General features: G+C 42.2%; 1 protein-coding gene across 1 annotated transcript in view; it reads left to right on the forward strand.

The window, feature by feature from the left end:
• The first annotated feature begins 239 nt into the window (after window positions 1–239).
• Window positions 240–26663, forward strand: part of LOC137332552 (drebrin-like) — a 183406-nt gene continuing 156982 nt past the window's right edge. The window contains exon 1 of the mRNA XM_067996464.1: window positions 240–433. Within this exon, the coding sequence (XP_067852565.1) occupies window positions 336–433 (98 nt within the window). The 5' untranslated portion in view covers window positions 240–335. The remainder of the gene's footprint in view (window positions 434–26663) is intronic.

The following is a 26663-nucleotide window of genomic DNA, read 5'->3' on the forward strand; positions in this document are numbered from 1 at the left end:
GAGCCTTTGTTCAGTTTCAGCGTGGGGCGGGTACCCCACCAGGCACTAGGACCCGGCGCAGTGCGGGAGGAGCCTTTGTTCAGTTTCAGCGTGGGGCGGGTACCCCACCAGGCACTAGGACCCGGCGCAGTGCGGGAGGAGCCTTTGTTCAGTTTCAGCGTGGGGCGGGTACCCCACCAGGCACTAGGACCCGGCGCAGTGCGGGAGGAGCCTTTGTTCAGTTTCAGCGTGGGGCGGGTACCCCACCAGGCACTAGGACCCGGCGCAGTGCGGGAGGAGCCTTTGTTCAGTTTTAGAGCGAGCGCAGCTGCAGCCTCGGAGCCGGAGAGATCTCAATGGGAGCAGGGACCATGGCGCTCAATCTCAGTAATAACAGACTCGCTTTACTCACAGCCTATGAGGATGTCATCAACGAGAAGACCTCCACCGACTGGTAAGGGGATCTCGGCATTGAGTCGGGCTGGATCGGGGAGCGGGGGGCTGGGAGTGGAGATGAGGTTTGGGAAAAGATGAAGATGGGGGGATGCAGATGGTAAATCGCAAATCTCGGCTTTGGGGATTTCCTCCTATTGCAGAGTTGGGAAATGCACCAGCGTCTAGCTCCAGGCGAACAATAGGGCACCATCGGATTCGAGAAAACATCATCATGCAATATATATAAATATTAAAAATGGTGTAAAACATGAACTAACCTATATACGTTACAAAGTATAAATATTTCAAAATGGATTCATAAAATTGTAGCGATTATATAATGGGATTCAATATTGATTTGTTTTCTTCCCAAATTAATTAATGAATAGTATATATAAGGATCGTCCTCGATACCCTTGAGATACCATGGTTCAATATATCCATGAAAAATCTGCAGTTAATAACACTGTTTCACGGGTGGTTGGTGAGCTATTTATATTTATTGAGGTGCATTTTTAGTATGTTTTTCCTCCAATTATTCTTTAATTGTTTCAATTGTAAAATATTAAACGCTGCTTGCCGTTCGATAGATAATCTGCTGGTAACAGAGGGCGACGCCAGTACCTGCGGTTCCTGGATTTATCCTGTGTTTGTGGTCTGAAGTTGCTGTGTCAAAGAATCTGAGCCGCTTAAGGCTGTTGTGTGATGGACAAACCTCTTCTCCCGTCGCCTTGCGCTTACTGATAGGTGCCAGTCAATGAAGCGCAAATCTCGCACTCTTTGTTACATGGTAACGCAGGCTGAAGGGACCACGCAGATGATCAGATGGATGGAATGACTGCAATTTATGCCGCCTCCCCCCATTTATTAGAGGGGCTTTTATTTTGGTGCATCAATCGCTGTACAATGTAACCGATGCTTCATGTATTTTTTTATTCGCCATATGCGATGTCGCTTATAATTGGTATTTTTACGGAGTTGTAATGTGCTTATAATATTGGTTATTTCATTGGCCGGCCTCCTTTCTGATTGTAACTGATGATAATGCAGTTAGTGTGACTGATTTATATCGGTATTTGGGGAAAGGTTGGCGTAGCAAATGTTGAGATTATATTGAGTAATTCGAGCCTTAATGGATAAATTTCGCCATCAATTTCGCTCTTTTTTTCAAAATAAAAGGAGAAAATTGTAAATGCATCACGCATTGCCTTTGCAACCTAGTCATTCCTGGATAGAATGTTATAAACAGTTATGGCATCGCATTCTGTACCTGTGGTTCTCAGTAATGTTTGCATGGTTCCAGAACTATGGAAATTGTTTGACTTCACGGTGTGGCCCGCACTCCCTTTCCCGGGCCCATTAAAAGCTTTTTTTTAAACGAAAAACACAGGAAAACGAACAGTTGCTGGAGCTTTGCACTTTCATATGTTTTTGGACCATTGTCCCAATAACTTGATTGGGTGGAGGATGCTCCTGTTAATCAGATTCCTTCTATTTTACCTATTTAAAGCCAAAGCCACGTCATTTTAAAGTTCTTGCTGGTGTGGCAGCTGGAAAAAGCCATTACATAAAGGAAAGATCGGAGATGTATAAAACTTGCTGTTATGCTCTTTGTTCAGATTTGCTGTGAAGATTGTATCCAATGGAAACCTGGTGCATAGCCCCTTTCCACTTGTAATGCTAATTTTGACTTGCATGTATTTTTGCTCACCCCTCTTATGTGAAGGAAATCATATCAAGCTGACCTCCATGACCTCATACAGATCGAGGGAAAAGAAAAGTGTAATTATCTATAATCTGAATATTTGTCAATATTTAGATGAAATTGGAATCTAGAGACCATTATGTGACCAGCAAACTCTTGGGAATCAAAAGGGTTAAGTCTGGAAGAGGACTGGCTGGCTGAAAGTGAGATTGCTTGAGTAGGTATAAAATCCAGCCCACAATCACTTCAGAGTGTGGGGGTGCAGTGCCCTATCTAGGCAGTTGTGATGATCAACTGAGGATGCAATCACTGCTAGGGTAGATGTAGTTAACAATTGAGAGTGTGGAGGTACAGTGCACTACCTAGGTAAGTATAATAATCAATTGAGTGTGAGGTATATGCACTGTCCTATTAGGTATAGTGATCAATTCAGATTGAGATATTTAACAATTTGTGCTCAAACAAGTCCCATCTATCTGTCTACCTAGCTGTCTAATTATGCTTAAAAAAAACCTTCCATTTTAAAATTGCACATTTGCGGATGTACAAGTTTGATATTCATAAAGTCCAAAGATCACGACCCTTGTCTTCTCTTGGTTTACAGAGAAATGAATAATATATTTAAAACCCCTCACTATGGTGATTTTAATAAATATTAATGAAGACCTCAACACGGACTGTAACAAAGAATTTTGTGGGAGAGATTTAGAGGACTGTGATCCACGATAACTGGGCTGACAGTAGCTCAACAGGGGGAGCCTGATGGTAGGGTAAGCTCTTAAAGACACACCACCTGCAGAACACTTAAAACTGAACAAAGATGGGTTAACCATGTATGAAAAGGATCTTGGCATCAATACTTTATTGGATTTAGGGGAGGGGTATCAAGTTACTGCTAACTAATGTGATGGGGTCTAGTGGAATTATGTCCAGTAAGTGTTTTATTGGTGAAGGTCAACATGATCGTTTATAGCTTATATAGGACCGATGGTATCTCTGGAGATGCTGTTAATATGGTTATTGCGAGGTTTTGAACATCTACATCTGAGTAGATTTAGATCAGGCGTGCCCAACCTTTCAATGCTCAAGAACCAAGGAAAAGTAATTATATACAATGGGCCACAACTTTTAACTATGGAACGCTAGTATGCTCACTGTTATCCTCACTGTAACTAAAGTATACTGTGCAAGGAATTTTTAAACCTTTTATATTCATTCTCGGGATATGGGCGTCGCTAGCAAGGCCAGCATTTATTGCCCATCCCTTGTTGCTCTTGAGAACGTGCTGATGAGCCTTCTACTCGAACTACTGTAGTCCATGTGGTGAAGGTATTCCCACAGTGCTGTTAGATGGGGAATTCCTCAATTTTCACTGGATCAAAATCATGGAACGTTAATATATGTCCAAGTTGGGATGGTGTATGACTTGTAGAGGAACTTGGAGGTGATGATATTCCCATGTACCTGCTGCCCTTGTCCTTCACAGTGGTGGAGATCGCTGGTTTGGATGGTGCTGTTGACGAAACCTTGATGAGTTGCTGCAGTGCATCCTTTGGATAGTACACATTGCAGCTACGGTACGCCGGTGGTGGAGGGATTGGATGTTTAAGGTGGTGGATGGGCTGCCAATCAAGTGGACTGCTTGAATCACAGAATTACCTTCAATGGCTTCTCTTCCTTCTCCCACACTATTACCTCTGGAGTGCCCCAAGGATCTATCCTCGGCCCCCTTCTACTTCTCATCTACATGCTGCCCCTCGGCGACATCATCCAAAAACACAATGTCAGATTCCACACGTACACTGATGACACCCAGCTCTACCTCACCAGCACCTCTCTCGACCCCTCCACTATCTCTCATTTGTCACACTGTTGGATGAGCAAAAATTTCCTCCAGCTAAATATTGGGAAGACCGAAGCCGTTTCTTTGGTTTTCCCTGCAAACTCCATTCCCTAGGCACCTACTCCATCCCTCTCCCTGGCCACTGTCTGAGGCTGAACCGGACCACGTGGAACCTTGGCATGCTATTTGACCCTGAGATGAGCTTCTGACCACATATCCGCCCCATCACCAAGACTGCCTACTTCCACCTCCGTAACATTGCCCGTCTCCACCCCTGCCTCAGTTCATCTGCTGCTGATACCCTCATCCGTGTCTTTGGTACCTCTAGACTTGACCATTCCAATGCTCTCCTGGCTGGCCTCCCATCTTCCACCCTCCATAAACTTGAGCTCATCCGATTCTCTGCTGCCGTATCCTAACTCGCACCAAGTCCCATTCTCCCATCACTCCTGTGCTCGCTGACCTACATTGGCTCCCGGTCCAGGAATGCCTCAATTTTAAAGTTCTAATCCTTGTTTTCAAATCCCTCCATTGTCTCGCTTCTCCCTATCTCTGCAACGTCCTCCAGCCCTACAACCCTCTGAGATCTGTGCGCTCCTCCAATTCTTGCCTCTTGCGCATCCCCGATTTTAATCGCTCCACCACTGGCTGCTGTGTCTTCAGCTGCTCTGGAATTCCCTCCCTAAACCTCTCCACCTCTCTACCTCTCTCCTCCTTTAAGACACTCCTTAAAACCTACCTCGCCACCTGTCCTAATTTCTCCTTATTGGCTCAGTGTCAAATTTTGTTTAATAACGCTCCTGTGAAGCGTCTTGGGACTTTTTACAATGTTAAAGGCGCCATATAAATGTAAGTTGTTGTTGCTTTGTCTTGCATGTTGTCTAGCTTCTTGAGTGTTGTAGCAGCACACATCCAGGCAAGTGGAGAGTATTCCATCACACTCCTGAAGTGCCTTGTAGGTGGTTGAGAGGCTTTGGGGAGTCAAAGATGAGCCACTCACTGCAGAATACCCAACCTCTGACCTGCTCTAATAGCCATGGGATTTATGTGGCTGGTCCATTTGAGTTTCTGGTCAATGGCGGCCCCCCAGGATGTTGATGGTGGATGCGATGGTAATGCCATTGAGTCATTTGAGGTGGTTAGACTCTCTTGTTGGAGATGGGCATTGCCTGGCGTGAATGTTGCTTGCCACTTATCAGCCCAAGCCTGAATGCTGTCCAGGTCCTGCTACACCTATCAATCAATATGACTTTTGGCATGCTTTGTTTCCAAATATTTACTTGAAATTTGAATTGTACTTTTTCTTGCTTCTTTCATTCTTTCTCTCTTATTTTCCCCTCTCCATCTCCCTCAATTCCCCCCTCTCAATACCCCTCTCTCATTCATGCTTTACTTATCTCTGCCTCTCCTACTCTTATGTTCCCTCATTCTCCTTCTTCATTTACACTTTAGCTCATTCCCTCGGTTTCCCTTTTTCTTATTGCCTCTTTCCAACTAGTCTTTTTCATTCCCACACTTGTCTCTCTCAATTACTTTTTTCCTGCCTTTCTCTTCACCTATTTCTCTTCTTGTCTCTCCTATTAACTCTTTATTGCTTTCATTACCTTTCATGCTATGTCTTTCAGTTTCTACTCAGTGACATTCACTTGAGCTTTGGAAGATCTGATTGATTCATTCTTTAGAATAGCTCCTCAGTGCAGGGAACAGGAGCCATCACAGGGGAGCGTTCCTGCCTGAGCTTGTTGAGATGGTCATGTATCTTTCATTCTTCCTCACTTCTGTCACTTATTGTCAGTCAGTGTCTGCTTTGTAGATCAGGTCATGTGCCTTCGCCTGGATATGCTGGGCCTGTAATGCTCCCCATTTCATTGAAAAATGTAATCTTACAGATGATCTTACAATAAACCAGCAGGAGTTCCTCCACACCATCTAATTTGTTTCCTATATTGATTCCGCTAGTATGCTAAAGGTTTGTGTTTGTTATGGTAATGGCAGTGTCACTTCCCCTTGGTTAAGCACTGGGTGGGATTGTGTGTGGGGGGACTTGGATAAATAAAGAATCGCACTTTGGCCATAGCTTGTAAAACACTGGTTGTCCATTCTTTGAGTATGATTATTGCATGCCCAAGTATGCTGTTTCTATACCAGTTATGTGGCCTCCTGCCCTAATGAATAAAAATTCCAGTTTTTTTTTGCTGTTGCTCATTCCATCCTCTTAGAATACAACTGTGTAATCACCATTTTGAAAATCTCCTTAATGGTGATTTGACCAAAACATGTTGCCTGTCACAGCCTCAGAGATGAAATATTGCTAATCATAGAGGTAGTGAGACCATTCATTTTCCTGACTGTGTAGGACATCAATAATATTTTATTTAAAAAATCTGTTCTGCATTTTCCTTTAGAGCACAGAACTGATTAATCATTTTTAATGTTTTGAAGTATTTTGCAATCCAAGAACTGAACATTCTCATTTAGCTGTATGGTCAGCAATGACATAAACTTTGCTTTTGGGCTTTGATTATCTGCGTTTCAACTGAATATCCATTTAAAAGAGTTAAATGCCTCTGGAGAAAGGGGAAGTCTGTACCCCCAGGACTGTAGTAAGTAAGCATATGTCTACACTAAAATTCAACTACAGCAATTTTAAATTATAGGTTTTCTTAGAATAAACAGTGGTAAATTTAAATCCCATTGATGCCCAGTCACAGGGAGACATTCTTTCATAACTTGCTCTTGACTTTTTTGTATCTAAGTTATGTGATGGTCTGACTTGATGAATAATGGTATCGCCTAATTAGTTGATACAGTATTGTAAACGGTTACCTCTTCTCAAGTACTGTCCCCCCTCTTGAAAATCTGCCATCCATCACCCACCTCTTCAAAAAAAAAACATCTTTGACCCTTCTAATGTTATAAACTACTGCCCTATCTCCAGCCTCTCCTCCAAATTCCTTGAATGTGTTGTCGCCTCCCAAATCTGTGCCCATCTTTCCTGTAACTCCGTTTGAACCTCTCCAATCAGGTTTTCACCCCTGCCACAGTACTGAAACAACTCTAATCAAAGTCACAAATTACATCTTCGCTGACTTTGACCATGGTGCACTATCCCTCCTCATCTTTCGCAGCCTTTGATACGGTTGACCACACCATCTTCTTGCAACACCTCTCCTCCGTTGTCCAGCTGAGTGGGACAGCCCTTGCCGAGATCCACTCTTACCTATCCAGTTATAGCCAGAGAGTCTCCTGCAATGGCTTCTCTTCCTGCCCCGCACCGTTACCTCTGTGTTGTCAGACTGCTTGTCCGTAATCCAGTCTTGAATGAGCCACAATTTCCTCCAACTAAATATTGGAAGGCCAAAGCCATTATCTTCGGCCCTCATCATCGATTCTAACCCCCTCCCTGGCCATTGTCTTCGGCTGAACCAGACTGTCCGCAACATTGGCATCCTATTTGATCCTGGGCTGAGCTTCTGCCCCTATATCCTCTCCATCACAAAGACCACCTACTTCCACCTCCATAACATCACCCGTCTCCGCCCCTGCCTCATCTTATCTTCTACTGAAACCCTCATCTATGCTTTTGTTATCTCCAGTTTCGACTATTCCAGTGCTCTCCTGGCCAGCCATTCATCATCCACTCTCCATAAACTTAAGCTCAACCAAAACTCTGCTGCCCGTTTCCTAACCCACACTGAGTCCCATTCACCCACCACCCCTGTGCTTGCTGACCTACATTGGCTCCCGGTCCACCAACGCTTTGATTCTAAAATTCTTATCCTGTGTTCAGATCTTTTCATGGCCTCGCCCTGTCCTATCTCTGTAACCACCTCCAGCCCTACATCCCTCCAAGAACTCTGCGTTCCTCCAACTCTGGCCTCTTGCGCATCTCCCAATCTCTTCACACTACTGGTGGCTGTGTCTTCAGCCGTATAAGTCCTAAGCTCTGGAATTCCCTCCCTAAAGCTCTCTGCCTCTCCACCTTTCTCTCCTCCTTTTAAGACCCTCCTTAAAACCTACCTCTTTAACCAAGCTTTTAGTCACCCTTCCTAATTGCTCCTTCTGTGGTTCAGTATCAATTTTTGTCTGATAACGCTCCTTTTGAAGCACCTAGGGATATTTTCCTGTGTTAAATGCGCTATGTAAATGCAAGTTGTCTAACAGAGATACATTTTTCTTATCTTTGGTAATGCTGAAGCTTAAATTGGTGGTGTTTCTTACTACTACCTTCTTGGACCTTGTGATGCTAAATTGAAAACCTTTAGTCAGATGGACCCTGGCATTTTTCATCCAAGATAAGGGGTCCAGGGCTCCAAATAATTGCAATTCAGTGGCATCAAAGATCAGAAAAACTCTGCAAATGTAGTGAATCTTTCAGGCTCTTGCCATGTTTGTACATTGAGGTGAATGTCAGCACTTTGGTGCTGCACATATATTTTTGTCTATGTTTTAATATTTTGCTCTATTTATTAAAAGATCATTTAAAAAGTTTTCACAGCTGCACTGCAGTCTTGGCTGTGCTGTAGAGTTCTTGCACTGAGCTGTTCCAGAGCTGATGTTGCTCAAAACTCCCTCATATACCAACTCTGTCTCTTTTGCCTGGTAACAGCAAGCCTCTCTTTTAAATTCAGAATATTTAGTCAGATTTTCACAAACCAGTAATCAGGGAATTAACTTTTCATCATGGGGCTAGTTTGTTGCTGAGGAGGCACTGTGCAGCTCGTTAGATGTGATAATATTACTAGGTTGGGGTTGGCTGAGATTACATCATGGGGCTGGTTGGGCAGCTGAAGTAGCATGGCCTGTGTGGCTGGTTGAGTGTGATTACACCATGGAACTAGTTGGATAGCTAAGGTGGTGCAGTGTCGTGTTGCTGGTTGAGTGATATTGTAGGGTTAGTTTAGTGGGGGTAGCATCACACGGTTGGCTGGGTAGCTGAAGTCATGTGATATTGCAGGGCTAGTGAGTTGAATGCTGAAAGAGTAGAACACTTTTTATTTGTTCTCGGGATGCGGGCAACACTGGTGCTGCCATATTTATTGCTCATTCCTAATTGTTCCGACAAAGTGATGCTGGGCCGCTGCCTTAAATTGCTGCAGTCCTTGTGGTGATGGTGCTCCCACAATGGTGTTAAACAAGGAATTCCAGAATACTGACTTAGCAATGGTGATGCATGTCTAAGTCAGGATAGTGGGGAACTTGGAGGTGATGGTGTTCCCACAACATTGCCACTGTTGTCCTTCTCTGTGGTAGATGTCACAGGGGAGGCATATGGTGTTGAAGTAACCTTGGTGAGTTGCTGCAGTGCATCTTGTAGATAGTACATTCTGCAATCACAATATGCTGGTGATGGAGGGGATGGTCATCAAGTCCAATTGCAGGGGCACCGATCAAGTTAATCTGCTCTTTCCTTTATGGTGTCAAGCTTCTTGAGTGTTGTAGCAGCTGCACCCATCCAGGTGAGTGGTGAGTATTTTATCACACTCCTTACTTGAGCCTTGCAGATAGTGGAGAGGCTTTAGGGGGGGGTCAGGAGGTGTGTACCCAGTCTTTGCTCTTCCCTTGTAGCCACAGTGTTGATGTGGTTGCCCAGTTAAGCATCAGGTCAGTGGTGACCCCCTCCCCCCTCAAGGTGTCGATGGTGGTGCCGTTGATGGATATGGGGAGATGATTGGGCTTTATGTTGTTAGAGATGGTCATGACCAGGCACTTATGTGTTGCGAATGTTACCTGCTACTTGTCAACCCAAGCTTCATTTTCCACTTGTGGCTTTGGTTATTAAATTGGCATTTCTACACAGGAAGAGTCCTTTGTTACTTTAAAATGGCATAATTCTGAGAATAAAAACAAAATACTTTGTGTTTAATCAACGTAATAATATCATTTTGATTGTATTGCAAGATTCATTTTCAATTGCAAGTATTGTGCAGTTGTAAACAAAATTGTTCATTCTTATGTTTGCTTCATATTTTATCTCCCTCTCCTAGTCGCCTTTGTTCTTTCCAGAATTCTGGAATGTAGAGGTTGTGCACACAGAACATAGTGCCAGCAACAGAAACATTCCACACCTTTCATCCCACACTTATGGAAAGAGCAGGCCTGACTGGGTGAGATAAACAATTCTACCACATTCATCACCCAGATTTATTGAATGACCTCTTGCGTGATAGAGCCGGGTACTTTGTCCTGCCAAATGGCAGGGAAAGGCTGTGGCTGCAGATAATGTGCTGGACTCTGTTTAAATACAGTTCTGAGAGTAGAATTGAAGGACACCCACAAAAGATCATTTGTTTAAGAATTACATTTTGAATTCCCCTAATGACTTAGTAGAGAAATGCTATCTAGTGCAACGCTAGGCCATATAGATCAGAAGCTCCCAGGCTCAATTTAGAGTTGATGCTGAGTTAGCTGATCTGAGCTAGAGAACAGTTGTGGCACAACAGTTAGCCTCCGAGCCCCTAGGTTGTTGAAGGGAAAAATCTGCAAGGGTTTTTGTGTGCAAAAGTCGATTGAGCACAGAATTAGGTAGGCTTTGGTGCCCTTCAGTTAAATAGCTGCCAACACTTATTATCTAGACCATTTGAGTGAAGTACTGGGGGATTGTCGGTGCCGATGGAACCGTACCTCAACAAAAGTCAGCACTTTCAGGAGAGTCAGACAGCAAACTTGGGAGGAGAGAGGGGAAATCTAATTTCTCTGGTTTCATATCTTGTGAGCACCAATTGTTTTTATATTGAGTTTATAGAGGCCTGATGTGAATAAATATCAAGTATTGAACCATTTAAAAATTGTAAAATTGAGCGGAATCTGTTCGTGAGTTGTATCAGAACTGCAAACCTGTCGGTAGCATGCGGTTGCATTTAGCGGTCGGTTGGGCAATCAAGTGTGTTTTTATTTTGCAGTTGGGTTATTTTCCTTTGAATTTCTTTCTTTGCAGAAACTTCACGCTATAATTAGCATCTCTATGTTGGACACTGTGACTCATCACAGAGAATGATGCACTGAATTGCCAAGATTTCTCTTATCCTCTGTATTATAAAATTTGCCACATTTTCATTAGACTGTACAGCTATGTGATTGGATATCTTTCCTGGTACTGAATAAACAATTTACAGCATAGAATTGGGTATCATAAAGGCTTTGCTGGTTTCAAATTGTGATGACACATAGGGACAAAGTGTTGCTCATCCTGTACCCTCTACCATTAAGAGAAATGGGTAAGTCGTTGAAATTTAGAATGTTCCTCTCTATTTAAGAGAAGTATGTTCATGTTTCATTCCAGGATGCAGATGAGCGAGATGCTCATCAAGATCTAATCAGCGTCCTGAAAGGAGGAGATTGATGGTACTTCTAGTTACTGCTGTGCTATAATAAGCCTTGTATCTCCTTCCTATTAAAAGTAGTCACAATCTGAATTGGATCTACACAGTAGCCCGTCGGTGCATTGAATGACTATGGGATATCCTTGGTCCTAATTGGCACCTATGTGTTATTCACTCTGTTCACAGGACTTGGAGGTTGATTATTTTATCTATGGATTCAAACCTCAGCTGGTCAGTTCCGGTTGAAATTATTTGAACTCTACAAAAATGTTTGATTGGCTTGCCCCTGTATTTGGCAGTTGGCTATAGGAGCCAAACAGTAGTTTTGGTAGGCAACAATTATTTTATTCAGGCCATGTTTGTTTGAGTCACAAAAATAACAAGATAGACACAGATGAGGAAAGCTGTTCAACTGTCTTAGTTTTGCCATCCAGAAAGAACCTGCAAACCCCCCGCCCCATCATACCATTTAACTTTCTCAAATGACTCTGTGGTTTTTGTGTTCACTACCCTACCCAGAATTCCTTTCCACATATTGACTTGTGTGCAGAAGAGCTTCTGGACCTCAGTCCTAAATTTGCCTTTCACTAATTTGAACCTATGACCTCTTGTCCTTCTGTCGTCATCTAATTTGAAGTAGTGTTCCAGCTTTACCTTTTCTATACAGTTTTACTTGTATACCTCTATACGGCTGCTTCTCAAGGATGAAAAGTCCAAGTTTCTCCAGTTTTTTTCTTATAACTTAGCCCTCTGATTTTAGGGATTAGTCTTGTGGCTCTTCTCTGCACTGGCTCTAGGGCTTGAATTTCTCCCTTGTACTTCAGTGACCAAAAGTGGACCCAATATTAAAGATATTGTCTGATCAAAGTACTGTACAGTTTAAACATCGTTTCTTTCGAATTATATTCTATAGACTTACATAGTTCAATCTTCTATCAGCTTTGTTGATTGCTGCTCTGCAGTTATTTAACATCAATGCCCTTTGATCTCTTTCAACTTCACCCCTAACTATTTCAACAAAATTCATGGAGTACTTTTGCTGCCCTTTTTGTTTCTTCTATATGTAGTACTTTATACTTACCCATATGACATTTCATCTGCCACTATTTCACCCACATACATATTTTATCCAACTCATTTTGTAATTCCTAGATTTGATTCAACTGCACTTTCTAGTTTTGGAATGCATTTTTTAATATAAATTCCTCAGCTACACTGGACTCCAAATATGGTGGAATTTCCCATATGTGTTTGCTCACCAGCAACTTTGAAAATCCTTACTTCCCTTTTTGCAAACTATAGGCTTTTAAAACCCAAACTTGATGTTGACTAATCAAATGTTCTTGAGATAGGTTCCAATGAAGAAGGCCTTTTAGCCCATTTAGTCTCATCCTTCCAGAATACCAAGCTAGGCATTTTGTCATTACAGCGTCAATGTCCACCTGAACAGGCAGACAAGACCTTGTTTAAAAATTGTAGGAGGAAAGAAAACATGAGGAAGGTCAGGAGTCCCATAGATTTGAGGTTCTGAGAAAGAATGAACATTGATTTCAACACAGTGAGGATTTAGAGAAAAGGAAGAGAGTGGAGAACAGTGTATTTGGAGTTTGGAAGGATCAAGAGAGGAAAGTGCAATGGATAAAATAGAGAACAGAAAGGTTGCAATTTGAAAATCAAGAGATTGGAAGATAGAGGTGAAAGAGAGACTGGATCAGATAATATGATTTTTCTTGCAACCTGTCCAAGAGTGCAAGAGAAATTTAAAAGAGCCTGTGTCAATACAGAAGTTTCATTCAGGTTTGGGTGGACTTGGCCTTTATAAAGTGCTAAAATTAGGGTTGAGGCAATGATGTCTATGAAGATAGTCTGTGTGAGCTGCTAGATATCTGTTCAATGTCTGATTTTGGGCATAGCTGTATACACCAGTATTTGAATTCACAACTTTGATAATTTGAGGAATCAGTTACCACAAGTCATAGCTTCCGATGGTTCATGATGGGCTCAATAATCCGTTCAATAACCTTTAAAATTGTTTCTCAATAAAGACCAAGATTTTAAGTATAGTGCCGGCTTTGAACGGAAGGTACAATGAGAGATGTGGTTCAATTGATTTATTGCTGTTCTGTGATCCCTATTGGCTGAGGGAGAGAGCAGTATGTGAGTACTTTTGTGCTATCTCACTGTTAGGCATTTCACTGCTTCCTGCACAAATGTTTAAGTCGTGGAGCTATTTCTAGTTTGGTGTAATGGTGCGGGCATGGGGAGGGGCAGTGTACATTGTATGTAGTTGGGGAAAAAAACAGGACTCTGGTCAACTTAGCATTCAACATGTCCAACCAGTGCAAAGCAACAATCAACAAAGCCAATACAGCCAAGACAGTAGAATATAAGCCAAAGAAGTCACAAACAAACTGCACAGTGCTCTGGTCAGACCACGCCTTCAGTACTGTGTCCAGTTCTGGTCACCGAGGCACAAGAGAGACATTCAAGCCCTGGAAACAGTGCAAAGAAGAGCCGCAAGGAATGTCCTCAGTCGTGGAGGTTTCAGTTATGATGAAAGACTGGAAAAACTTGGGCTTTTCAGCTTTGAAAGAAGATGGCTGAGAGATGATTTTATAATGGTGTACAAGATTGGAAACTGGATGGAAAAGGTAAATCCATAAAAGTAATTGAGAGAGTAATACAAGGAGATGCAGGTTTAAAATAGTAAAAGGCAAATTTAGGACTGATAGTAGGAAGCTTTTCTTCCAACAAAGAATGATTAACGTGCGGATTGGACTCCTGGCTAGAGTAGTGGAGGTAAAATCCTGGAATTATTTAACAACCAATTGGATGCTGCTGTGGGGACTTTACGGTCAATGTAGATGGATGAGCTAAGATGGGCCGAATGGCCTCCTTTATCTGTAATTATCTTTTAATCTTGTAATTTCTTTCTGGCTGGATCAGCCGCTCTTTTTTTTCCTAGCTGTGATTGTGGTCCAGTTTAATTTCATTGCAGTGAATTATCACCTTTCTTGCATTAATATTAATACTTGGCAAATAACATGCAAGTGTGGGATACTTCCAAAGACTTGGATTGCAATTATCCTCAACTCAGGTCAAGAAGACTGTGAATAAACTTCAAATGTTTGTGTAATGCTCCATATGCCAGGAAGAGTCCCATCTGTGCATAAGGGCAGTTCAGAGCTGGATGTTCAGATTTAAAACATTTCTATTTGCCTTTTAGTCAGTGTTCCATCTTTTTATTTCTTTATTTGCAATTCTGGTGCCCTTCTGGGTTTGGATTTTGGCAGTTTCTATTTGAGCTTTTCTTGCAGCTGCAGTTTCTATTTTGTTTTCTTATTTCAACAGACAACAAGGTTGAACATGATAACTTGGTGCCTTCCCAGGATGTCTGTATATGGACATATACCTCACACGCACATGCTGCACAAGGAAATGGAAACTATTTAATTTATGAAAACTTCTTCTTTGTTATGTTTTCTTTTTTTCCCCCACTTTCTTCAATACAACTCTCTTGAAAACTTTTATTTCTTTCTGGTGTCAGCTGTGACTCAGTGGTAGCACTTTCACCTCTGAATCAGAACATTTTGGGTTCAAGCCCCACTCCAGAGATTTCAGCAAATAACTTAGGCTAATTCTTTAGTGGAATACTGATGGAGTGTTGCACTGTCTTGATGAGGTCCTTCGGATGAGACATTAAATCAAGGTCCATCTGCCCTCTTTGAATTTTTGGGATTTTTTATGTCCATCTGGGAAGAGCAGAGGAGTTCTCCTGGTGTTCTGGCTTACATTAGTCTCTCAACCAACATCACTAAAACAAATAATCTGGACATTTATCTCATTGCTGTTTATGGGACCTTACTGTTTGTTTGTCTACAACAGTGACTACATTTCAAAGGTAATTCACTGGCCATGCAGCACTGTCTATATAAATTCAAGTTTGTTCACTTGTTCTTTTGGTCAGCTTATGGTATTTATGTATGACTTTTGGGTGCCCTGTCTCACTGATCCTGGATACTACCGTCATTTGTACCGCCCCTACTGTTACCCAGGTGAGAGCAGCTAACTCAGTACTACCGAGGATCAAACCTGGCACCTAGTTCTATGTGGCTCAGTTACTCACTAGGTAATCACCTGTCCTGTAATTGTCCCATTTACCAATCCTGTAATTGTCCCATTTCAATCCTGTCCTGTCTTGGTTTTGCAAAAATTGTCTGCCTATCTGGTACTCCCTTTTTGGTATTTCATTCCATTTCTCTGTGAATCGAACTTTTGTGGTATTTGGTTACTAACCTCCATTTATCAATTAGGTCAAGTTTGGCTCATTTATTTTATATCTTTTATTTTAGCTCTTAATGTTCAGCTAATGATCTCCCTTTTTTCAAAATAAGTTTACATTATACCTACCTCTTTGCTTACTGTGTGTCAACGCATAGATTTACTCATGTTCGGATATGAGGGGCTGGGGAGAGGTGCTGAGATACCAAGGACAGGGTAAATGTCAAGAAAGAAAATTGAGAAAAGAACACAAGGGGGGGGGGGGGGGGGAAGGAAGAATTGGAGGGAAGGTGCAAGTAAATTAGGAGAGAGTGAGGACAGAGCAACCTAGCCAATATTTTTGCAATGATGCATTAATGGCCTCGGTGTTCCCATTCTTCAGAATTGTGAAATGATGTATTGAAGTTATTGATGGTGCAGAATTGCCACAGAGGTAGTCCCCACTTGCTCTGATTCCACCTAACTTAATTGGTGTCTTGATTCTTGAAGTTGTAGTAAGGCAGCTGCCTAATGCAGTTTTACATTTGGGTGAGTTTTAATTCAGTTTTAAAGTATTAAAATGATGCAAGCGCCTGCAGAGCCTGATTCTATTAAGAACTGTATAATTGCTGATGGACTGTTGATTCCAAGGACTATTTTGTTTAAATGATGGATGCAGGCTTTAATTGGTCTAGAAATTAGGTCTATTTGGATTAATTATTGTATCATCATCCTCCCTACATCATGGGATGAACGTCATGACTCCATTCCCACACCAGCTTTTTATTTAAACCTCATCTTTTTTCCTTTTTCCCAGTCCATTTAAAACAGTTAATTGTATTAAACCTCCAGCTGTTGTTGCTAGTCCAAGTGCACAGAATATTCCTAAACACTACAACAAAATATCAAAAGCAGTGTTATGACATAATAGCGGTACACATGCTGAGGTGTTGACAACCACTGAGTCACAGGTCCTAATGGTACCAGCCATGTTTGTTGTATAATCTGATAAATCTCTTTCAAGTATATTTGGAGAATTGAGTCTGGGGGAACCATATGTCATTTTTCTTGCAACATCACGTGCATGTGACGCAATAACGTTCTCGGACATCATTTATGGTGACGTACATTTTTAATGTTGGATGTAAGGAAGATTTAGCCCCCTATATCCAATTAGCTTGATTTATATCCATATTTGTTTTCAGCTATCTACTGTAATTGTACTTTTAATCTGCATTAAATAGTCTCTGGAGTTGCTGCCTGGGCAATAATTCAATTCATGTCAGTGATAAAACAAGTCGATTATTTCATCTGCTGTGGTGGCTTGACTGAAAATCCTGATGGGGTGCCCTCCAAATATGAGAGGAGGTCATTGGGATATTGTACAACTGCAGTCCCAAAGCTAATATCTTTCCTAAGAAATGAAGGGGTCATATTCCTACCTGTGGACCCCACTGGTTTCCAGTCCAGCATGGAGATGAATGTCACTCTCTTTGGTAGTATGTGGAGAGGGGAGAAGGGCTGATAGCTGGACAGTGCTGTCAATGTGCTGTGTGGCAGTGACAGATGTGCTGCAATTGTCAATCCAAGTACTGTGTCCTAGCAGATAGGTTTCCTCAAGAGACGACTCTCTAAATATCTCACCTGAGCAGGTATTTGCCAGTTTAAAGATTTAGATGTACAATAACATTGATGTATTGTATTACAAACTCTTTAAACCTTTGTAAACAATTTTACAACACCAAGTTTAAACCTTGGCTATATTGAGGAATGTAAATGAATGGAATGATGCAGTGTGAAAAATCACTCATTCAGCTTTCTCTCCCACACCTGATCCATTACCAGGACTCCATTTTACTCCTGAAACACTTCCTGTCTTCACCCCATTTCTACCTCTCTGCTGCCAAATTCCATGCCTTTATCACCTCAAGGCTAGATTTCTCCAAAGTTATACTTGCCATCCTTCCCACTTCCATCCTGCACGAATTACAACTCATCTAGAATGCCATGGCCCCATCCTCATCCACACAAAGGCCCAGGTACCATTATCACTTCCTTGACTAGCTCGCCAAGCCTTCAAACCCCTCCATTGCATTGCCCCACCCTACCCTAGCGATCTCCTCCAGCCTGAACAATCAGTCCCTAAAAGTACTCTCCATTCCTCCAACACTAAATTAATCCTCATTTTCTGCTCATTTTGCTACACTATCAATGCCTGTTCCTTCTGCAACTCCCTACCTCAGCACAATAACCTTGTGATATCACCCTGCTTTCAAAACCTTCCTCGAGGCCATAGCCATAAGCGTTCTGAGACATTCTGGACACGAGTGCTATAAAAATATAAGCTACTGTTGAGAAATGAAAGCAAGTTAGTTTTGAGTATGTTTTCCCCATTTTTGTTCAAAAACAGATCTCCCTGCATCTATTTCCTGGTCAAGAGAATGGGAAATGATCCGTTCCCATGACTCTGTCAATGCCACTCTTGAGCCAACAGCTGAGAGCTTTATTAGAACTTCTTTGTTGCATTTTTTTCTCTTCCTTTTTTTTCCCTGTGGGGAAATACCCATCCTATGCCTGATGGAGGTGGTGAGCTTGGGAACTTGGCATGCAGGGCATTGTGGGCATCATCTCATGTCGTACCACTCAGTAGCCTAGCACATTGCTGCCCTAGTCAGACATCTTATTAAAGCATTTGACAATGTGTGTTTTATCGTGTGCATTCTTGCATCAGTATTAGTTCTATAAAACTAATACTGAATTACTGAACCTTACGTATGTGAGATAGATAGATTCCTGATTAACAAGGGAGTCAAAGGTTATAGTAGGTAGACGGGAAAGTAGAGTTGAGGTCACAATCAGATCAGCCATGATCTTATCAAATGGCAGAGCAGGCTCGAGGGGCCGAATGGTATACTCCTGCTCTTAATTCGTATGTTCGTATGTAATTAGACTATGCTGAATGCTTCAAGGTTAAAAGTAGACCTTAAAATTCTGAATCCATCTTTCCTGGGAGAGGGCCTAGAATACCGTCTTAGTTCACTAGATTGATTCCTGGGATGAGAGGGTTGTCCTATGAGGAGAGATTGACTAGAATGGGCCTATATTCTCTGGAGTTTAGAAGAATGAGAGGTGATCTCATTGAAACATACAAGATTCTACGAGGGCTTGACAGGGTAGGTGCTGAGAGGCTGTTTCCCCTGGCTGGAGAGTCTAGAACTAGCGGTCATAGTCTCAAGATAAGGGGTCGGCCATTTAGGACCGAGATGAGGAAAAGTTTCTTACTAAAATCCTGAAACGTGTTGTTTACAAATATGTGCTCACCTGTCCCACGATTTCCTGATCAAGATTCTCCAGTCAGAATTCCGCCCTGTCCACAGCATTGAGACCTTGATGCTCAAAGTCACAAAGAGCATCCTGTGTGACTGCAACAATGGCCTTCAACACTGTTGACCACGTCATCCTTCTCTAGCATCTCTCTGCCATAATTCACTCAGAGGGTTGTGAATTTTTGGAATTCTCTACCCCAGAGGGCTGTGGATGCTCAGTCGTTAAGTATATTCAAAACTGAGATTGATGGATATTTGGACACTAAGGGAATCAAGGGATATGGGGATAGGGCGGGAAAGTGGAGTTGAGACAGATGATCGGCCATGATCTTATTGAATGGCGGCGCAGGCTCGAGGGGCCGTATGGCCAACTCCTGCTCCTATTTCTTATGTATCCTGTCCCACCCATTTCCTTTTGTCAGCATCTTTTCCAAATGCACCTGTACTGATGGTGAGCTATTCCCAATGTGTTAACTGTTGCTTTCTGAATCCCTGTTGAGCTTCCTATCGGCAGTCCTGATTTGTGTTCTTCGTGATAGATGAGCTCAAAATATATAACGTGGCTCTGGTCTGACTTGACCTTGGGATGAACTTAAGTGTTTTTACTAGCCCTAGTGCATCTGTACACATTAGTATCTTTAGCTCATGCTGGTCTGGCAAATGGATGGTTATTTCAATCCCTGCAAGAACTTTTGAGCGCTTCAGCAAACTGTTCTTTTGTTTGAATTCATTAGGTAGTCAAACAATTTAAGGAATTAATTGTACAGGCTTGAGACCTCTATGCCTAGCCATTAGACGCATGCAATAAGTAAATCTACATATCCAGACCTGTCAGTCTGGCTATTGGAAGCACACAATAAGCAAGCCTACTACCCAGATTCCCAGACCCACTAACCAAGTTATTGAGATACATGCAGTAAGCAAATCTACATCTAGATGGACACAGTACTTGTGTGTAGCAAGAGACCACAAATAAATGTTTGTAGGGTAGATTGTGGCCATCTGTGCTTTCTCCTCCCAACTGAAAAAATTAACTTTTGGGAGTGGGCTTTATTTAAAGGGTGGAAGGTGCACTTCCCAATATTGCCATTTTAGTCGTGGTGACGATGCTGACGATGCTGGTGGTGGTAGTGGCGCACCTACTATAATGGACCATTCAAAGTAAAAGCATAAAACAACAAACAGAAAAATGTAAATAAGACTTTTTTTTTTAAAAATTCATTCTCCGGATCTAGGCGTTGCTGTCAAGGCCGGCATTTATTGCCCATCTCTAATGTTTTTTGTTATAACTGAATGGCTTGCTAGGTCACAGCTATCTGATTCTGTAGTAGGTTCAACCACATTGGTGTGGGACTGGAGTCACAATATAGTCCAGACTGGGTAAGGACAGCAGGTTGCCTTCCCGAAATAACATTAGTGAACCAGTTGGGTTTTTACAACAATCCAATAACTTCATGGTCACTTTTTCTACTCATACAAGCTTTTTATTTCCAGCTTTTTTAACTGAATTCAAATTCTCAAACTGCCATAATGAGATTTGAACTCACATTCTCTGAATTATTAGTCCAGGCCTCTGGATTCCTAGCACTGTAACATAACCACTACACTACTGTACCCGTGACTTAAATGAGACTATTTAGATGCATTGAAGTTTCAACTGCCATTCAGCTAAATGTGGTCCCTCACACATTTGGGCACCTTCCAGCCATGTCCTCAGTATTCATAAGAAAAATACAAAATAAAAATAAAAATAAAAATTAACGATTATATCTATTCTTTGGGAAAGGGGTGATGCTCTTTAGTCAAAACAAGATCGTTTTAAAAAAAAATCATGTCCATTTGGTAGGTGTTTCTTCAGGATTCTGGGAGGCAGGTAACAGATTCCTTGTGATTGTTATGGTTGGTGGTGCTGCTTGTTCTTATTTTTCAGTCACCATAAGCTGTACATTGTACATTTTATATCCAACCAAATGAAGAATACCTGGACACTGCTATGAGTGGCAATGCTGATTCCAATTCGCTGATGGAAACAGGACTGTTTAATCCTCTGAGGAGATCACGAATGTAGATGATTGGCTAGAATCAGGATATTCAAACCCTGCTCAGCATTGTGACCTGAACGTACCACAGAATCAGATGGCTGTGTTCATTGTGCTGTAGCTAAAATAGGCTATAGTTCCGCACTCTGTAAGCTTACCACAGCTAAACAAAAGTTCAACGTGGCATGCAGTAAAACTGAAACATAAAACTCATTTGTAGATTTATAGGTTTCCCATGGACGGAGTACAGTTTAATTTGAGTCAGTAACCGTTAAATTGAAATATAAAATCTGGTTTGTAATCTTCTATCTGCCCGGAACAGTGACACAGCCAAATAATATCTGCCTAAAATAAAACTCTCAAAAATGTAATTAAATAAATGTCCTTGGGTGAGATGGGAAAAACTTACTCTGAGCGCTGCCAAGTTTTCTTCTTTCTCCCCCTCCTCTCTGTAAAGCCACAGACCAAGAGCTCTCATTGCTGTTGCTACATTTCTTCCACCCAGTTCCTTCCTCATCCCATCCACCTGCTCAGATTCAGGAACATGTGGTGCAACAGTGTATTTACCGTTAAACACCGCTCAATGAACTGGTGAGCTAATTAACAGTTCTACAAATATATATTTTTCTCACTTCCTGGAGGAGCCCTGTTTTGTAATTCACAATGGTATTTCCAAAGAATGGGATGTCGATAGATGCATTGATTGCTGGTCCAGTTTACTGCTCTATTTGATATTTATAGTTATTATCTACATCCCAGCACCATTGCAGCTCTAGACTTGATCAGACTTTAATAACTGTAGACTATCTGATAGCTTATTCGCTGCATAGGTGAAAACCTGTGAATCTTGTCTATGGTGATGGGCATACAAAGAAATTTTGGCAGACTATAAGTTGTCTTGAGATGCATATAGTGTCTTGGTCCACGTGTACAAACACCTGCTTTGATGTAATATGGAAAAGCACATGGTTCTGCAGAGACTGGAGCTAAGATGTTCCAGTGTTACATAGCACAAAATCTAGAAAGGGGGATCTGTAATGGTGGAGTTTCTTTAAATTGTAACTCAGTGCACCAACGTGCAGCTGGATTGATACTGAGTTTGAGAAATAGGCAAGTAACATTAGGGTTCTACATACTGCCCAAGATCTGTACACTGTATGTACTGCTTTGAATAGGACTCAACTTCTTTTATCCTTGACATGTGATAAGGGTGTGGGATTATAATGCTTTTTTCTTTTGTGTCCAAGGCCTCTCATTTTCTTTGTAAGATAACCAGCTTCCCACTCAAGTACTTATAGTCTGAGTTGCTACTAATTTGCCAGAAAAGATTAAAAGTCCAATTTCTTAAAAATAAGCCTCCAGTCTCCACAGAGCTCAGGCCATGACTTTGAGGCCTGTTAGGATGAGGCCCTGTGCATCCATTCTGTGCAGTACTGTATGCAGGGTACCCTGAACCAGAGATAGTCAAACTGCCTGAATGAATGAGTGGTTCCCACTAGAGAGGACACCCTTCTCCAGGAATGAAGAGTTCATCCATCTTGTTGTAAACAGCACTTCCCACTCACATGGCATCTTCCTTCAGGAGTAAAGAACATGCCCATCTCACTCTAAAAGGCACTCCTAAAACTTCTCTCCCCATCCACCCCCCCACCACCTCACAGTAGCTGAGCATTTAAATGCATTGCACTGTGTCAGCAGACTAATCATTACACACTCAGTTTAGGCTCACAAATGGAGATGAGGGCTGCTGGCACGTGTGGTACTGTTTCCTAGCACAATTATTACGGTACAATTATACTGACAATTTCATACCAATGCAAAATAGTTTATGGTACACATCAATAAAAGAGTGGCAATACCTGTTTAAGAGTCTGCAGAGCACACTAAAGTCAAAAGATATGACTCCTTCCAGAATACTGTCTTTGCCTTGTTTGAGTTTGTACAGCTCCAACTTATCTTAGTATGTTCAAAAGATATTCCAAAGTTACCAGAAGTATTAACTATATTTAGATCAGAACCCAACTCAACATGTACGTGGAAGTGAGTGCAATGGTCTGTCTGTATTGTAAATGTGCAAAACAATCTGCCATACAAGGGCAAAAACATTAGGGACATTCAAAATGATGCTGGGTTCTGAAATGGGAGATTTAGGATGCTGGAGAGATGAGCTTTGATGAGCCAAATGATCTCTTGTTTCAACTTGTGTTGAGAAGAATCATTCCTTTTAGGAGAAGAGCAGAGAAGAGGGGCAAATTTGGAAGGGAGGAGGGTCGTACATTGCAATAGGACATCATTCTCCTCGAATAAAGAGCACTTCTGTCTCACTTCGTAACACTTCCCATTCAGATAACTTTCTCTAGTAGTTGCAGCTAGTTGAGGTACTATCACAGCTGAATATTAAACTGGATGAGCTCTGTATGAATGCATAAGGTTCTGAGTTTTGGAATTGTGCCTCTGGATTTTTAAGAGTCCTGACATAGAAATGAAGAATGCATGTCGGGAAACATCATTTATGAAACTTGGTAATCTGGCCAAGGAATGCCAGATCAGAAAAGAATTGTTCACTTGGATATTTTTCCCCCATTTTCTCTCGCCCTTCATTTTTACATTGTATTTTATTTTGCAATTTCTCTGTGCTGTGCTCCATTCCCTGGGATCAAAGGGGCAAGTGACTTATCTTGGGCCTCTGGCCAATAATCCCTTTGAAAGAGTTGCTAGAAACACATGAAAACAACCTGGAGAGATTTGGTCTTTCTTGTTATTTCTCCTTCATTCTCCTATGAGGAAGTGCCTAGCCTTCACAATGCGCTTCCCAGAATGGCAGAACTGAGATTTGTAACTTTCAGTTGGGAATTGCTATCATAAATCTATATTCGTGTTCAGCACATTTGAAAAGCAGAGGAATGAAGGTATCCTTTCCCTGATGGCATTAGAACACTGTGCTTCCACTTTATGGTTGAAAGCCACCCAAAAACAAGAGAAGATCTATCTTTGGGAGTCTAGATGGTGCAATGGGTACGAAGAGTTTGCCTAAGTTCAGCCTAAGAGGGGTCATATGGATCTCTTTTTTTGTGTTGTTGAGTTTGAGTAGATCGAGTACTGTCATTGGATAATTACATTCAATTCCTCATGGTTTTACAGCACATTAGAGTAATTTGTCTGAATGTTACCTGTGGTATAAACCAGGTAATTGTAAACAATTTTACAACACCAAGTTATAGTCCAACAATTTTATTTTAAAATCCACAAGCTTTCGGAGGCTTCCTCCTTCCTCAGGTGAATGTGGAAATGAAATCCTTGAACCTATCGCATTTATAAATCACAGAACAATGCTTGGTGATTACAGATAGTCTTTTCAACTGCCCGTTGCCAAGGCAACCAAAGTGTTCAGACAGACAGGTGTTACCTACAGGGCCACCGAATATACAAACGGCCAGAACTAAAAAAACAGATGATGTGGAGATGCCAATTTAAAAAAAAACAGAGCGAGAGAGGCAGAAACATAGAAACATCCGGAAGGAAAAGACAGCAATTGACCCGTTATATTAAAAACAGATAACATTTGTTTGCTGGTGGGGTAACGTGTAGCGTGACATGAACCCAAGATCCCGGTTGAGGCCGTCCTCATGGGTGCGGAACTTGGCTATCAATTTCTGCTCGACGATTTTGCGTTGTCGAGTGTCTCGAAGGCCGCCTTGGAGTATGCTTACCCGAAGGTCGGTGGCTGAATGTCCTTGACTGCTGAAGTGTTCCCCGACTGGGAGGGAACCCTCCTGTCTGGCGATTGTTGCGCGGTGTCCGTTCATCCGTTGTCACAGTGTCTGCATGGTCTCGCCAATGTACCATGCTCCGGGGCATCCTTTCCTGCAACGTATGAGGTAGACAACGTTGGCCGAGTCACAGGAGTATGAACCATGCACCTGGTGGGTGGTGTCCTCTCATGTGATGGTGGTATCTGTGTCGATGATCTGGCATGTCTTGCAGAGGTTACCGTGGCAGGGTTGTGTGGTGTCGTGGACGCTGTTCTCCTGAAAGCTGGGTAATTTGCTGCGAACGATGGTCTGTTTGAGGTTGGGTGGCTGTTTAAAGGCGAGTAGTGGAGGTGTGGGGATGGCCATAGCGAGGTGTTCGTCATCATTGATGACATGTTGAAGGCTGCGGAGAACATGGCGTAGTTTATTCGCTCCGGGGAAGTACTGGACGACGAACCTCTGCAAGACATGCCAGATCATCGACACAGATACCACCATCACACGAGAGGACACCACCCACCAGGTGCATGGTTCATACTCCTATGACTCGGCCAACGTTGTCTACCTCATACGTTGCAGGAAAGGATGCCCCAGAGCATGGTACATTGGCGAGACCATGCAAACGCTGCGACAACGGATGAACGGACACCGTGCAACAATCGCCAGACAGGAGGGTTCCCTCCCAGTCTGTGAACATTTCAGCAGTCAAGGACATTCAGCCACCGACCTTCGGGTAAGCGTACTCCAAGGCGGCCTTCGAGACACTCGACAACGCAAAATCGTCGAGCAGAAATTGATAGCCAAGTTCCTCACCCATGAGGACGGCCTCAACCGGGATCTTGGGTTCATGTCACGCTACACGTTACCCCACCAGCAAACAAATGTTATCTGTTTTTAATATAACGGGTCAATTGCTGTCTTTTCCTTCCGGATGTTTCTATGTTTCTGCCTCTCTCGCTCTTTTTTTTTAATTGGCATCTCCACATCATCTGTTTTTTTAGTTCTGGCCGTTTGTATATTCGGTGGCCCTGTAGGTAACACCTGTCTGTCTGAACACTTTGGTTGCCTTGGCAACGAGCAGTTGAAAAGACTGTGTAATCACCAGGCATTGTTCTGTGATTTATAAATGCGATAGGTTCGAGGATTTCATTTCCACATTCACCTGAGGAAGGAGGAAGCCTCCGAAAGCTTGTGGATTTTAAAATAAAATTGTTGGACTATAACTTGGTGTTGTAAAATTGTTTACAATTGTCAACCCCAGTCCATCACTGGCATCTCCACATCATAAACCAGGTACACACTGAGAGATGGTGGAATATCCCATTTTATTCTGCAATTATGGTATAATTGATGTTACTATAAATTAAACTACCTATGATTTCATAGCCAAGCAGCCTGTGTTCCTTTTTTTAAAAAAACACCTGAGAGTGCTAGTTTGAAGTGGTAAAAGTGTTAGATATGCATTTCGACTGTTCCACTGAAAGAAAGAAAAGTACCTGCAACAGCCACCTTAGTGTCACCAGCTTGCGATGCTACTCAGTGAGAGCATGTACAGGATGTGTTTGGGGATATTTACTCACTGAACCATGACTTTTTTATGTGATCTTCCTCTTGTGTAGGACAAAATGAGCATTCCACTCATCTCTTTTGTGTAACCTTTGATTACCCACAGTGTGTGAAACAAATCTGTTCTCTACAAAACTCAGGCTAAAATTGTGCAGACAATCGAGATGTATCAAGCTGGCAAGGCCCTGTCAGAACCTGCTTTCACAGAACTGAGCTCAGTTTCCCTGGACTCGGCCCAGTCTGACATTAAAATCAGAGTTGGAATGAAATGGCTCTGCAGTGTTTTGTTCCTTTGGCAATAAGTTAAAACTTAATTTAGCAAGTGGGATAGGGATTAACTTATCTATTGTTACACTTATGGTTCCAGCTATGTTAACCAGTGTTGGTTTTCGGGTGAGAGTGGTAGAAGTGTGAGCTGGTAGTATGTCCTCGCAGT

Source organism: Heptranchias perlo, chromosome 14 (assembly GCF_035084215.1).
Source record: "Heptranchias perlo isolate sHepPer1 chromosome 14, sHepPer1.hap1, whole genome shotgun sequence".
NCBI lineage: Eukaryota > Metazoa > Chordata > Chondrichthyes > Hexanchiformes > Hexanchidae > Heptranchias > Heptranchias perlo.